The following is a 15,403-nucleotide window of genomic DNA, read 5'->3' as shown; positions in this document are numbered from 1 at the left end:
TGCCAAACAGCCCTTTTAGCTGCCTAGAATTTCCATATACTTCTGTGTATTTGAGAAACCTCTGTAAAACCATGAGCCAAATAACATCATGAAATGAAATTTGTGTAAAAAATTAAGCTTCTGAACATTAAAAACATTACATACCTGCCTGCCTTTACACAGAAAGCACATTTGTTCACCTAGAGCTATTCCTATATATCCTTAAATGTAATTATTTACATGAACATTTAAAGGCACAACAAGAGAACAGATTTGCATACACTGGGAACTGCTAGTTAGGGAGAATGAGCACACTTGCATTCCTGTTAACATTTTTATTTTTCAAGGTAACAGGAATTGTATACAAGTGACAATAGACTCTTGTCTCTTTATTATCTAAATAAAGATAACTCAAGATGAATTCTCAAGGAAAAAAAAGCTATGTACATATAGGACTGTGTCTTTCTTCATCGTCTACTTGGAACTAGAAGTTGTGTTGCTGTCATAGAATCAGGAAAGAGGTTGTGGTAGGTTGGAAGAGGTACATATGCTGCTGTAATCATTTTACCAGCAAACCACCTGCTATGCAATGCATTGACAGCAGCAATAGCTGCAGTAATTGATGGGAACTTCACATACATATTGCCCTGAGCTGAATTTTTGTCAACATAAATATGAATAAGGCCTCCGTGTTTATTACAGTCTTCAATTACATCATCCTTAAATTCTGTATCCCACCCAACTTCTTCTTCTGTTTGAGGATTAAACATGTTAGAAAGTTGGAAACACTGAGTTGCAAGTGGTTGAACAGAGGCAGCTGCAGCTAAGGCTGAAGCTTCAGTCTGTTGGGAAAATTGTGTTTGCAAATCTGCCACAGCACCAAATGCCAAGGAGCCACTCATCTGCAAAGCTTGTTGTGCTGCTGGTGGAATCTGCAAACCAGTTCCCTCTGCAAGTCTTGCCATTAACTGGAGGCGACCAGTTGTTCCCAAGTCAATTCCAGTCCTTTCCAGTTCATCACTGTCCAAAAATGAACTAGCACTAGATGCATTGGTATGTTCAGTAACATGACCAGCTTTCATGGGTCTCCCAGCCAGTTCAAACCCATTAAGTTGTTCCAAAGCATTTTTGGCACATTCTGAGTCAGAAAATGTAATAAATCCATATCCCTTAGATCGACCTGTTTCACTATCCATCATGAGTTGGATACTTTCAATCCTCCCAAAAGGCTCAAAGATATCCTGAAGCATATCTTCAGTTATATTAAAGTGCAATGAGCCCACATAAAGCTTCATAGGTTCAGCACTTCCTTTTTGTAAATTGTTTGCTATTGCTGCAGCTCTATTTTTTTCTGCCTGTGATGCTTGTGCTATGATTGGCACTCCTAAAACTCGTTGGCCAGTTAATCCTATTGCTAGAGGCACTGAGCTGACATCAACAAACTCCACATAGGCAATCCTTTTGGAATGTCTTGAATTTCTGTCAGAAATCATCCTGACGTCTCGAACCTTTCCTACAGCAGAGAAAAACTCTTCCAAATCCCTTGGTTGAATTCTTGTGGCCAGCTGCATACAGAAAACTGTCCTTGCATCTCTTTCTTCAGGAGTCAGATTTATCAATAGGTTCTCTCACAGGGCTCTTGTCTTCTCTGAATGGACTTTTGCTTCGGGAATGTCGTCTGCTTAGTTTGAGGCTATGAGGTAACCCTCGGATGGCACTGTTAAATTTTGATCCAGAGTAGGAATCTGCGATCTCGACTTTGTGAGCGACTTCATCTCCTTTCTTTGCTTCTCCTTTTTTCTGTTCACAGCTTTTACTCTTTTTTCTTTCTCTATCTCTACTTTGCTTCTGTTCCTTACTTTTGCTTCTCTTTTGCTCATGACTACAACTTCTGCTCTTGCTCTTTTTTCTCCTTCTGGGATCTTGAAACCCACACTCCAATCACAAGGAGATGTAGAGCTTTCCAAGGAGGCAGAAACTTTGTGTAAAATTTCAAGATAATCCACCTGACTGTCAGAAATATATGCTAGGTAGCACATGACAGAAAATTAGGCTACACTCATTATTTAATAAAGTCAAAGTAATGCCAAAGCTCAGACTGGCAACAGTTAACACTCTAACTTTCTTTTCTCAAAAACCTGATACTATCTTTCAAACTACAGAATTCTGTGAGGTAGCTAACACCAGAAGTTGTATTTATAATTAATTCAAATCAAGGGATAAGAATTCCATCCCTAAAAACAAAAACAAAAACAAAAACAAAACAAAACAAACAACAACAAAAAGAACAAAGAAAGCTGTTGCTCTGCTCAAAGATGGAAGCCTATTTCCTCTTAAAGTCTTGCTAGACTATTTGCAAACAAGTCCCCTCCTACATCTGAAGGCAACCCCAGTCAGGTAAAAAGACAGAATACTAAGATACTCATTAAATACATTCTTCCGTGATAAAAGCCCATGCAAAAGATTAAGGGTGCAAGAAACTATAGTATACTTCTCTACAACAAATTCCAGCTTCAATAAACATTTGACAACTAAAGAAATGGTTATCAAAATCCATTCTAATAGTCAAATCTTGTTACAACTTAAAGGGGACTTTCCAGAGTCTTTAGTGGCAGTGGAATTTTGTACTGAACATCATTGAAGTAAATGGTCCACTGGGCTGGGCCTTTAGACTTTTTGGTTATATGGCCTCTCCTGTAAAGATGTTTTGCTATAACTGGATTTGACCTCTTCTATGTAAGAAGTTCTAAATTTTAAATGCAAAGTATTTTCTTGCTATGCTCTTCATGGCCGTTAGCGCTGCTCAACTTGTTCTCATCCTTATGATTGATGGTTCACACTGGAATCAAAGGTGAATTCATGGGAGTAGAGGTGAAATATCGTTAGGCAAGTCTTCTTGTAAGGGGCCTCAAGCATTATCGTCTGCCATTTTCTCTTAACACCTCTGCGGGTTTTTGAGCACCTGTGCTCGGCTTGGTGAAGTCTGCTTCTGCAGCAGCTGCTGCTTGTGCTGCTGCCACCGCTACTGATAAACCCCTAGGCCCAGGCCGAGGTACTGCCCAACCCAAGTATCGGGCTTCTAGGGTGTCAAGGCCCAGGTGAATCTAAAAGAAACAATGGGATTCAAGGAGCCCCTGCTGTTTCAGCAGCTCGGATCCGCTTTTGCGACAGAGTGGGCAAGCTCCCTGAAATGGCAGCCACTGCTTCCCCGTACTCCTGGCTTTTTTATGTGAGATAAAAGTGAGAGAAAATTGGTGTAGCAGGGCCTCCAGCCACTGTAACTGAACTGTAGACATGTATGCCACCTTATGCACTTACGTCACTTGCGTGTCTGGCTTATGTGGGACCTGCAGAGTTGAACATGAGTCCTTAGGCTTTGCAGGCAAGCACCTTCACCACTAAGCCATCTCTCCAGCCCCCAATTCCAGTTTTGAAAAGGGTAAATGTAAGGTATGGAAGCTCATGCCTATAATCCCATTACTCGGAAAGCTGAGGTAGGAGGATTTCTCTAAGTTTGAGGCCAGTTTGGGATATGTAATAAGATCTCATCTCAAAAACACAAAACAAAAACAAAAACAAACATATGGACAATATGTCCAGAAAAGGTGAAAGCAATGCTTGGAATAATCATTCTCCTTTACTTGATATATCCCCACCCTTATTTTTCATTCATGTACAGTGTGTACTGAAAGGAATGGCATTTCTTAACTGCTATGGCTGAATAAAGAGGTAAGGAAATTCAGGGAAGAGTAGAGATGTGCAGAGATCACCTCTTACTACAGAGTACTCTCTTTCTCAGATCCTTCCAGATGCTTAGTAGATAAATTTTTGTAATTATGTTGTAGGCTGACAGCTAAGTATAACCCTTGTTTTGAGGCTTAATATCTGTTGAGATTATCCAAGAAAAGGATATATGAGTTTCCTATTGATGTGAGAAGAAAATGAGCTCCCTGCTGGGCCAACTGAAAAAAATGCTTCTCCTGTGTTCAAATTGAAAGTCAGTAGTTAAGCCAGGAGTGGTGGTGCATGCCTTTAATCCCAGCACCTGGGAGGCAGAGGTAGGAGGATCACTATGAGTTTGAGGCCATCCTGAGATTACATAGTGAATTCTAGGTCAGCCTGGGCTAAAGTGAGACCCTATCTTGAAAAAGAAAAAAAAAACAAAAACAAAAAAAAGGAAGTCAGTAGTTAGTAAAAGCTGGCTGGCTCTCATACCGCAGGGGGATGACCACCCCCACCACTCTTCTTACCTTACCTTACCTTACCTGATTTCAGGAGTAATAATCTCTGCGGCCAGGCTATCTGAAGATTCCTGACTTCCCAGAGGCATTAATCCTGCAAATATGCAGATACGAACACAGAATTAATAGAAACACAACTACCTGCTTTATGAAAGAGCTGCAGTTTCTATAGAAAATTCTACCATGAACATGAAATTTTTTTTTGATCATTATTTATTTATTTATTTGAGAGCGACAGACACAGAGAGAAAGACAGATAGAGGGAGAGAGAGAGAATGGGCGAGCCAGGGCTTCCAGCCACTGCAAACGAACTCCAGACGCGTGTGCCCCCTTGTGCATCTGGCTAACGTGGGACCTGAGGAACCGAGCCTCGAACTGGGGTCCTTAGGCTTCACAGGCAAGCACTTAACTGCTAAGCCATCTCTCCAGCCTGAACCTGAATTTTAAAAGTGAAAATTCTTGAGCCAGATGTGGTGGTGCATGCCTTTAATCCCAGCACTCAGGAGGCAGAGGTAGGAGGATCATCATGAGTTCGAGGCCACCCTGAGACTACATAGTGAATTCTCAGGTCATTCTGGGCTAGAGTGAAACCCTACCTTGTTAAACCACAAAAAAAAAAAAAAAAAAAAAAGAAAGAAAGAAAGAAAGGAAAATTCTTGCTTCTTTTTCTACTGAATTAGAGTTGGAATCAGGGCCTTGTTAAGCAAAAATCACCTTTCTTTTTTTTTTTTTTCAAGTTAAGACCAGGTCACAATAACCTTGCAGAATTATTTTGTTATTTTTTAAATTTTTTAAAAACTAAAAAAAAAAAGATTTTATTTTCATCTATTTATTAGAAGCAGAGAGGAGAGAGTGTGCGAATGGGCACACTGGAGCCTCCAGCCACTGCAAAAAAACTCCAGATGCATGTGTCACCATGTGCATCCAGCTTATGTGGGGCCTGGAGAATCAAACTTGGGTCCTTAGGCTTCACAGGCACGTGCCTTAACCACTAAGCCATCTTCTAGCCCTTATTTTTCTATTTTTATTCTGTGCATGTGGTATATATATGAGCCTATATATCACTCCATGTATTTGTTTGCATGGTGATTTCATCTATTCATTCTTACTTGAGCCAGTCTCTAGAGCTTTTTTTTTTGCTTGTTTGTTTATTTTTCTTACCCCTAGGAATCTGGCAACTCTTAGGTCTCTGCTTCCCACAGGATGGGGCTTACAGCCCTGTGTGGTCATGCCTACTTGTGTTTATGTGGTCCTAAGAATCCAACTGAACACTCTCTCAGGCCCTCATGCTTGCACAGGAGGTACTTTCTCTTAACTGCTGAGCCTTCATTTTCCTTTTCAAGGTAGATCTCACTCTAGCCCAGGCTGACCTGGAACTCACTTTATTGTCCCAGGATGGCCTCAAACTCAGTGATTCTCCTACCTCTGCCTCCCGAGTGCTAAGATTAAAGGCGTGCACCACCACACCCAACTGGGCCCCATTTTTAAGGGTAAGATTACATAGCAAATTACATTAACAGGGTCATCTATTACTGGTATCAACTTTCACTGTCTTTTTAAAATTTTTATTTATTTATCTGAGAGAGAGAGAGAGAGAGAGAGAGAGAGAGAGAGGCAGATAGAGAATAGGCATGTCAGGGCCTCCAGCTGCTGCAAATGAACTCCAGACGCATGTGCCACCTTGTGTATCTAGCTTATGTGGGTCCTGGGTTGAATCTGGGTCCTTTGACTTTGCAGACAAGCACCTTAATTGCTAAGCCATCTCTCCAGCCCCATTTCTCAATCTTTAATGACTCTATAGCTCACTGGTGAACTCAAATGCCAATCCTGTACTTCCTAATTTGCCTCTTTTTCACTATTGGAAACAATGCCTTCATTTATTAGAGTCTATTTGTAGAGAAGAACTGCATAAAGAAGATTAAAAAGCATGCAGGTTTTTAGGTAACAAAGAAACAAATGTGAAGGTTTACATCTGATGGCCAGTCATTTCTTGATAATAAAGGAACTGAGAAAAAAATGGGTTAGGGTTCCAATTAGATTCTTAAATTTTTGGAAAAATTCAATGTTGATTTGATGAGAATAAGTGAAAGAAATGCCTAACTGCACGAACAAAAGGTACCTTATTTATTTATTGTTTTATTAATATTTATTTTTTGAGCTAGCACTGGTCATCTGGAATAGAGAAAGAACTTCTGACTTCTGCATCAGGGTATGCCAATCCAGGTTTGGAAACAGTTCGAGTGGTGGTGAGAATAAGGTCACAGGAGTTCATATACAGCTTTGCTATTTGGGAAGCAAAGCCAAAGAACTGGTTGACAGAGACAACTGGTGGGAGTCAGGCAACATGAAGGAAATGAGCAGAGTCTTCATCTGACAAAAATGGCAATGGCTGTGGTGGTCTGAATAGATGGCCCCCAGTATATTCAGTGTTTTATTAGCTTGTAGTTTGCATCTGCAGCCACCTGGCTGGAGGTAGTGTCACTGGGCAGATCTTAAGGTGTGGTGGTGCGTTTCATATTTCAATCTAAAGTTATGCAAAGTGTGCCTAGCTGGAGTTCCTGAAGTGTGCTGAGCTGTGTAGTTTTTGTCTTTTGGCTTCTCTCTTTCTCTCTTAATCTCTCTGTCTCTGCTTGGACCTGTGAAAGCAGAACAGCTTCTTTTATCATTATGGAACTGCCCCTGGATTTGTAAGCTTCAATCAATATCTCCTCCTCCATAACTGTGCCTGGTCTGGAAGTTCATCTCAGTGAACCTCTATCTGTCTGCTACAATGGGTTTTAATAAGGAGTAGAAAATGGAGGCTGTAATTATAGGACAGAAAAATTCCTGTTTCAGGTGACTGAAAAGTCAAGACCTAGGTATTTGTGTGGGACCGAACAACCTGAACTTCTATAAATCATGAATCTTCCAGTGTTCTAGTATGATGGTAAAACAGAGAGTAGGAGACAGCAAATGATGATCCCTCCTGTATGATATACTATTAAAGAAGTCATGAGACTTTTCAGGATAAAAGTTTTCAGGCTAATGAGAAATGACTTGATAAATGTTTCTGATCTTAACAAAAACTAAAATGCTTACAAAATGAGCTGAAAAGTGGCAAATAAATCAGGTCCCACAACACATAGCCAGCTGGCCATAAAATCTTGGTAGCAGTTCAAAAATTTACATCTACTTATTACTTCTACCTAGTTGCTCACTTTAATGAGTGAACCTAATTTGTTTATTGGAATCAGATATAAACCACCTGGGTTGTTAAGAAGTTTTACCTTGAGTGGTGAGCTGCCCTTCTTGAGCCTGTACACAGCGAAGCTCTTCAATGGTCTCTTTCAGAGAATCCCTTTCTGTTCTTAACCTCTGAAGGGATGTAAAAACAAGAAAGGTCAGCTCTGCGAATTTATTAGCCACTGTTATCTACCTAAGTAAAATGACAGCGATGAACATGGATATATTTACATCAAAGAAGTAGAGTGAGACTAACCCACCACTTTAACCATGCTGCACATCTACTATTGCAAGGTGAAATGCTGCCCACAGTTAACATGAGAAACCAAGTCTATCTTTTTTTAAATTTTTATTTATTTATTTGAGAAAGAAAGTGGCAGAGAGGGACAGAGAGACTGGGTGCACCAGGGCCTTCAGTCGCTGCAAACAAATTCCAGATGTATGTGCCACCTTGTGCATCTGGCTTATGTGGGTCCTGGGGAACTGAACCTGGGTCCTTTGGCTTTACAGGCAAGCGTCTTAACTGTTAAGCCAATTCTCCAGCCCACAGAGCCTATTTTTAACAATAAATAATTTCTTAACAAAGTTTTAATTAAGCAAAGATGCATGTATGAACACTAAATATTCATAAATTGTGAAAAGCACAAACACCCAGAACAAAAAATGCAGTCTACTCTATATTAACCAGAGAAAATAGAAAAGCAGTACCAAGGTCAAGAGTCCAGTGATACAAAAGAGGCAACAATGATAAAACAGACAAATAGATATAAAAAAATCAGAATTGATGTAAAAATATTCCCTATATCTTTTATTTTATATCTACTTCTGGAATTTTATGTGATTCAAAAACAGAACATCTGATTTTTTATTTGTACATAGAAGCAATTTAGTGGAATGTAAATTAAAATTCAATGTCTTAAATCTAGTACTTTTGAAAACCAAAATGCCCAATACATATACTCACATCTTTTTCTTTTTGAAGACCATCAACTTTTTCTTTTAGTCGCTTATATTCAAAATCTAATTTATCTGCTTTCTTTGATTCTTCAGATAATCTATTTTGTAGTTCTACTACCTGATACAGAAAGATATTAATTTGTATAATTTGACATATTAGAAATTATTATTAAGGGAGTTGAGTATATAGCTCAATGGTACATGTGTTTATTAGCATGTACAAGGTTCTGGGAATAATCTCTGGCATTAATTCCCCCCCTCAAAATCCAACCAAACCAAAACCCCCAAATATAAATCACAATTTTCTTCTATAAATCTATGATCCACTATCCCATCAAATACTCAAATAAACATATCTAATACAGCAACTTAATACATCAGAGAGAACTTGGTACACAAATGTGCTTAGGCATTTGGGGAGATGACACTCCAGTGGGAAAAGTGTCTGCCATGCACGCAAGAGGACCTGAATTTGGACTGCCAGACTTATTATAAAATAAAGGCTGGGTATGATGGCATGCACCTAAAAGCTCAGAGCTGGAAAGATGGAGAAAGAGAATCGCTGAGGCTCACAAGCTATATATTCTAGCCAAATTAGGTGTGCAAATATGTATGCCTTATACATACATATGTGGAGGCTAGAGAAGTTGAGCCCAGCTTTTTAAGTGGGTGCTAAGTAACTGAACTTGTGTGGTCTCAGGTCCTCTTGCTTAAGTGGCAAGCATTCTTAGTCACTGCACCATCATTCCAAGGCCCTAGAGCAATCATTTAAATATACTGGTGAAACATTTAAAATATTATGAAACAAATCAACAACATTCCCACTATTACTGTATTACTGTTTCTACTCAAAGTTATACTGAAGACCAAATATGTGAAGAAGAAGAAAGAGAGTTGGGGATATAGCTCAGTTAGTTTAGTATGCACAAAGTCCTGGGTTTGATATCGAGCACCACATTAAAAACAAACAGGGCTGGAAAGATGGCTTGGTGGTTAAGGTGTTTGCCTGCAAAGCCAAAGGACCTCAGTTCGATTCCCCAGGACCCACGTAAGCCAGATGCACAAGGTAGCACATGCATCTGGAGTTTGTTTACAGTGGCTAGAGGCCCTGGCATGCCTATTCTCTCTCTCTCTCTCTCTCTCTCTGCCTCTTTCCCTCTCTCAAATAAATAAATAAAATAAAAACAAACAGACAACAAAATACTAGGCATGGTGGTATATGCTGACAACAACAACTTGGGAGTCCATGTGGTGGTAGGTGTTTAAGAAGTTCAAGGACATCATCAGCAAGTTCATGGCCAACTTGGGATACATAGAACCCTATCTCAGAAAAAAAAAAAAAAAAAAGAAAAAGAAAAAAAAGAAAAGTGGGTTGGAGAGACAGTTTAGCAGGTAAGGTGCTTGCCTGCAAAGCCAAAGGACCCAGGCTCAATTCCCCAGGACCCACGTAAGCCAGATGCACAAGGTGGTGCATGCGACTGGAGTACGTCTGCAGTGTTTGTGACCCAAGTGTGACCATTCTCTATTTGCCTCTTTCTTTCTCTCTCAAATAAATAAATATTTTAAAAATTTAAAAAGAGGGCTAGAGAAATGGCTTAGTGGTTAAGGAGCTTGCCTGCAAAGGCAAAGGACCCAGGTTCAATTAATTCCCCAGGACCCATGAAGCCAGATGCACAAGATGGCATATGTGTCTGGAGCTCATTTGTGGTGGCTGAAGGCCCTGGTGCGCCCATTCTCTCTATCTGCCTCTCTTCTCTCTCACTCATTCAAATAAATAAATAAAATAAAAATAAAATATATTTAAAAAAATTTAAAAAGAAAACAAAGCAAAAGCAAACTACTTTCTTTTATTATTACTTAAAAAACAGTTTTTGAGGCAAGCCCAACAGACTGGCCTTTTTTATGTGTGTATAAGAGAGAGAGAGGGAGGGAGAGAGAGGGAGGGAGAAAATTGGCACACTAGGGCCTCCAGCTACTGCAATCAAACTCAAGACATATGCTCCATGTTGTGTGCATGTGCAACCTTGCACACTAGCGTCACCTTGTGCGCCTGGCTTACATGGGACATGGAAAGTTGAACAAGGGTCCTTAGGCTTCACAGGCAAGTGCCTTAACTGCTAAGCCATCTCTCCAGCCCTATCTATTACATTTTATTTATTTATTTATTTATTCAAGGTAGTGTTTCACTGTAGCTCAGGCTGACCTGGAATTCACTATTCAAGGTGACCTCAAACTCACATTGATCCTCCTACCTCTGCCTCCCCAGTGCTGGGATTAAAGGTGTGTGCCACCATGCCTGGCTCATATTACTTTTTAAAAAAAAGAACCTGCAAACATTAGCAGTGATGGAACTTGACACAGTTGCAGTATGAACAAGTCAGAAAAAGTTCCTAGAATCAAATGGAAATGAAAACATAACTTATCAGAAGCTTTGGGACATTAATAAGAGGAAACTTCCTAGCTGTAAGTGCTTACTTTAAAAGAATAAGAACAAGATGGGCATGGTGGCATATGCCTTTAATCCCAGTACTTGGGAGGCAGAAGACGGAGGATTTCCATGAGTTCAAGGCTACCCTGAGACTACATAGTGAATTCCAGGTCAGCCTGGGCTACAATGAAACTCTATCTCGAAAAACAAAACAAAACAAAACAAAACAAAAAAATCAAATATGAAGGAAGTAAGTGGCAAAAAATAATAAGGACAGAAATCAGTAAAATCAATGGGGGCCGGAAAGATTGCTTAGTGGTTAAAGGCACTTGTTCTTAAAGCTTGCTGGCCTATGGGCTGGAGAGATGCTTAAGCGCTTGCCTGTGAAGCCTAAGGACCCTGGTTCAAGGCTCAATTCCCCAGGACCCACGTTAGCCAGATGCACAAGGGGGTGCACGCATCTGGAGTTTGTTTGCAGTGGCTGGAGGCCCTGGCACGCCCATTCTCTCTCTCTCTCTCTGCCTCTTTCTCTCTATCTGTCACTCTCAAATAAATAAATTAAAAAAAAAAAAAGTTTGCTGGCCTGTGGTTAATTCCCAAGCCACCCATGTAAAACAGACACAAAAAGTGCTGCAAATATCTGGTGATTGATGAGATAAGAAGCCTTGGCATGCATGTGTGTGTGTACACACACATGTATACAAATAAATAAATTGAAAAAAATTCGTGAAGTGGGGCTGGAGAGGAGACTTTATGGTTAAGACACTTGCCAGCAAAGCCAAAGACCCCAGGTTTGATTCCCCAGTACCCATGTTAAGCCTGAGATGTAAGGTGGCATACGACTGAGGTTCATTTGCAGTGGCTAGAGTTCCTGGTGTGCCCATTCTCTGTCTTTGCCTTTCTCTCTCTTTTAAGTAAATAGTTATAAATTTAAAATGTGAAATGGAGATAGAATCAAATAGAATCAATAAAGCAGAAAGTTGGGTTTTCAAAAGATAAAAAGACTGAGAAGTACCTAGCCAAAGTATACAAAAGAAAAATTGAAGGGCTGGAGAGATAGGTCAGTGGTTAAAGGTGGCTGCTTGCAAAGCCTGATGGCCTGGGTTTGATTCCCCAATATTCATATGCCAGATGCACAAAGTAGCATATGTGTCTGGAGTTTGTTTGCACCAGAGGAAGGCCCTGGTGCATCAATGTTCATTCATTCATTCTCCCTCAATTAAATAAATAAGAATATCCCACATCAGTAACATTGAAGAATTGGGGGGGGGGGAGGAGATACAAAAGTACTAAAGAAATCCAGGATATCATTATAAAAAGATTTGAAAACTTATGTTCCAAAAAACTATAAAATTTGGAAGAAATGGGTAAATTCTTAACATACACAAATGGGATTATAAGAAATTGGAAAGTTTCTGTAATACCAAGGAAATAATTACCAAAGTGAACAGTTAGTACCAACTACACATCATACAGGGGATTAATATTTTTCAACCTAGAAAGAACTCTAAAAATAAAACACAAAAACAAAATTATCTAATCAATAAATGAACGAATGAACTGAATATAGTATTAAAAGAAATAACCACTGCCACTAAATATTTGAGAGACTTTCATTTTTAGCCATCATACAAAGTAAAACTGAGATTTAAAAATATTTATTTATTCATTCATTCATTCAAGGTAGGGTCTCACGCTAGCCTAAGCTAACCTGGAGCTCACTCTGTAGCCCAGGTTGGCCTTGAACTCATGGCGATCCTCCTACGTTGGCCTTCAGAGTGCTAGGATTAAAGGTGTGCACCACCATGCATGATTGAAGCTGCAATTTTTATCTCATCACAGTCACAGTGGATAAAGTGCTTGCTGCTTCAGTGTAAAGACCAGAGTTTGGATGCCCAGAACTAATAAAAATTTGGGTGGGCATGATGGCCTGCTCTAATCCCAGTGCTCTAAGGGCAGACACAGGGGATCCCTGGGGCAAGGTGCCTGGCTGGACTAGCCCAAATCAGGGAGCCATGGGCTCAAGAGAGACCCCTGACATCAACCTCTGGCTTCCACATACAAGTGCACACACATGCATCCACATGCACACACATTCATACACATGCCAAAAAAATGAGGAAGAAGACAAAGTACAAGTGCTGGCAAGAAGAGCCCTTACATGCCGCTACTGGGACTGTACACTGATGATGCCACTTGGAAGTCAGTGTGGTGGTTTTACAAACACTAAAAACCAGAACTTCCATGTAATCCAGCTATATGCCACTGTAGGCGTATGCCTGAAGTGCTCTAAGTCAGCACACTGCAGAGACACCTGCACATCCATATTTATTGTTATATTATTCACAATAGCTAAAACATAGAACCAGTTTATATGTCCATCAACAGATGAATGGATAAAGAAAATGTGGCAATATGCAATTTTGTTCAGCTATAAATAACACTGAAATCATGATCTAGCAAGGCAAATGACACTGATGTTCTCTGATACATGGATTTTAAATTTAAATTTATATATGTATGGGAGTGCATGTGTGTAGGTCATGAGAGTAGTCAGGGGACCATGGGAGGGAATGAAAAGATACTGAAGAAGGGGGGGAGGAAATAGAGCAATGGAGTACATGTGACATGAAAGCAGGACTGTTTACAAGGAGGTAAGGGACCAGCAAAAAGGTTGCAGCCTGTAAAGGGAGGACAACAGCAGAGGTGAAATGGATGAGAACAGAGTAAAATGACACACAGGCATGAAAATACCATAGTGAAACACTATATGCTAGATTTAAAAAGTTAACACTTTGACAATGCCACATGATAGTGATGCAGTAAAGCAGAAGTGAGCCACCTGCGGGCAGTCCAAGCACTGGAGAAAGCAATCTGGTAATACCTAGCTATATTAGAGAAACCTGGGGAATTGCATAAAGCTACAAAGCCTCACAGGAATATAAGATAAAATCAATGATATTCAATATTGTTATTTTTAAAGGAACATTTTCAATATTTAAAAAAATATTTTATTTATTTATTTATTAGAAAGAGAGAAAGAGAGAGAGAGGGAGGGAGGCAGATAGACAGAAAGAGAGAATGGGCATGCCAGGTCCTCCAGCCACTGCAAATGAAGTCCAGACGCATGTGCCCCCTTGTACATCTGGCTTACGTGGGTCTTGGGGAATAGAGCCAGAGTCCTCTGACTTTGCAGGCAAATGCCTTAACCACAAAGCCATGTCCCAGCCCCAATAGTGTTATTTTAAAAAATACAAACACATACACATACCAGAGCAGAAATGTCCTATATGGCCTTTAATAGGGAAATAGGGAAATTTAAGATAGTTACAATAAGATACTATAAAGCAATGAAAATAAACAGTATAAAGTTATACCTAGCAACATGAATGAATCCCATATACTATTAAGGGACAAAATCAAATTGTAGAAAAGTATTTTTTTAAATTTTCATTTATTTATTTATTTGTCAGAGAAAGGGGGCAGGGAGAGAGAGAGGATGGGTGCGCCAGGGCCTCCAGCCCTGTAAACGAACTCCAGATGCATGTGCCCCCTTATGCATCTGGCTAACATGGGTCCTGGGGAATCAAACCTGAGTCCTTTGGCTTTGCAGGCAAATGCCTTAACTGCTAAGCTATCCCTCCAGCCCTAGAAAAGTATTTTAATTGAATCATTTACTTAAAGTTCTGAACATGTCAAAATGGTGCATATTGTCACTAGTCGTCAGGGAAATGCAGATTAAAACTACATTGAGATTCCATTTCACTCCTGTCAGATGGGCTACTATCATGAAAACAAATGATCATAAATGTTGGCGGGGATGTGGAAAAAGAGGAACTCTTCTACACTGTTGGTGGGAAAGCAATCTGGTCCAGCATTGTGGAAATCAGTGTGGAGGTTCCTAAAACAGCTAAAGATTGATCTACCATATGACCCAGCAAGAGCACTCCTAGGCATATATCCTAAGGACTCATCTCATTTCCTTTGAAGGATGTGCTCAACCATGTTTACTGATGCTCAATTTACAATAGCTGGAAAATGGAACCAGCCAAGATGTCCCTCAACTGATGAATAGATAATGAAGATATGGCACATTTATACAATGGAGTTCTACTCAGAGGTAAAGAAAAATGAAGTTATAAAATTTGCAGAAAAATGGATGGAAAGGATTATACTAAGTGAGGTAACCCAGGCCCAGAAAGCCAAGCACCACATGTTCTCCCTCATATGGGCATCCTAGCTACAGATGATTGGGCTTCTGTGTGAGAAGGAAAATACTGAGTAACAGAGGCCAGTAAGTTAAAAAGGAGATATAAAGGGAAGAGAAAGGAAGGGAGGAGGGTACTTAATAGGTTGGTATTGTATATATGTACGTAGAATGATTGAGATGGGAGGGGACATGATGGAGAATGGAATTTCAAAGGGGAAAGTGGGGAGGGGGGAGGGTATTACCATGGGATATTTTTTATAATCATGAAAAATGTTAATAAAAATTGAGATAAAATGCTTCATATTATTTGAGATAAATATACATGCAGCAGAATTATAGTGATGCATAAAACAAAAAAAAAAAAAA

The 15,403-nt window shown here is 39.8% G+C and overlaps 1 protein-coding gene and 1 pseudogene across 2 annotated transcripts in view; both read right to left on the bottom strand.

The window, feature by feature from the left end:
- Nucleotides 1–15,403, bottom strand: part of Hook3 (hook microtubule tethering protein 3) — a 103,298-nt gene that overhangs the window by 31,667 nt on the left and 56,228 nt on the right. For both annotated transcript variants that reach the window (XM_045131223.1, XM_045131224.1), the window contains exons 12-14: nucleotides 8,407–8,517; nucleotides 7,487–7,574; nucleotides 4,245–4,314 (exon numbers count right to left, since the gene is read on the bottom strand). In XM_045131223.1, coding sequence (XP_044987158.1) covers nucleotides 4,245–4,314; nucleotides 7,487–7,574; nucleotides 8,407–8,517 — 269 coding nt within the window. The remainder of the gene's footprint in view (nucleotides 1–4,244; nucleotides 4,315–7,486; nucleotides 7,575–8,406; nucleotides 8,518–15,403) is intronic.
- LOC105944997 lies at nucleotides 410–2,895 on the bottom strand (annotated as a pseudogene).

This window comes from Jaculus jaculus, chromosome 12 (genome assembly GCF_020740685.1).
Source record: "Jaculus jaculus isolate mJacJac1 chromosome 12, mJacJac1.mat.Y.cur, whole genome shotgun sequence".
Classification (NCBI taxonomy): Eukaryota; Metazoa; Chordata; class Mammalia; order Rodentia; family Dipodidae; genus Jaculus; species Jaculus jaculus.
Note: the sequence above shows the minus strand (reverse complement) of the source record. Positions and strands in the feature narration are given on the sequence as shown.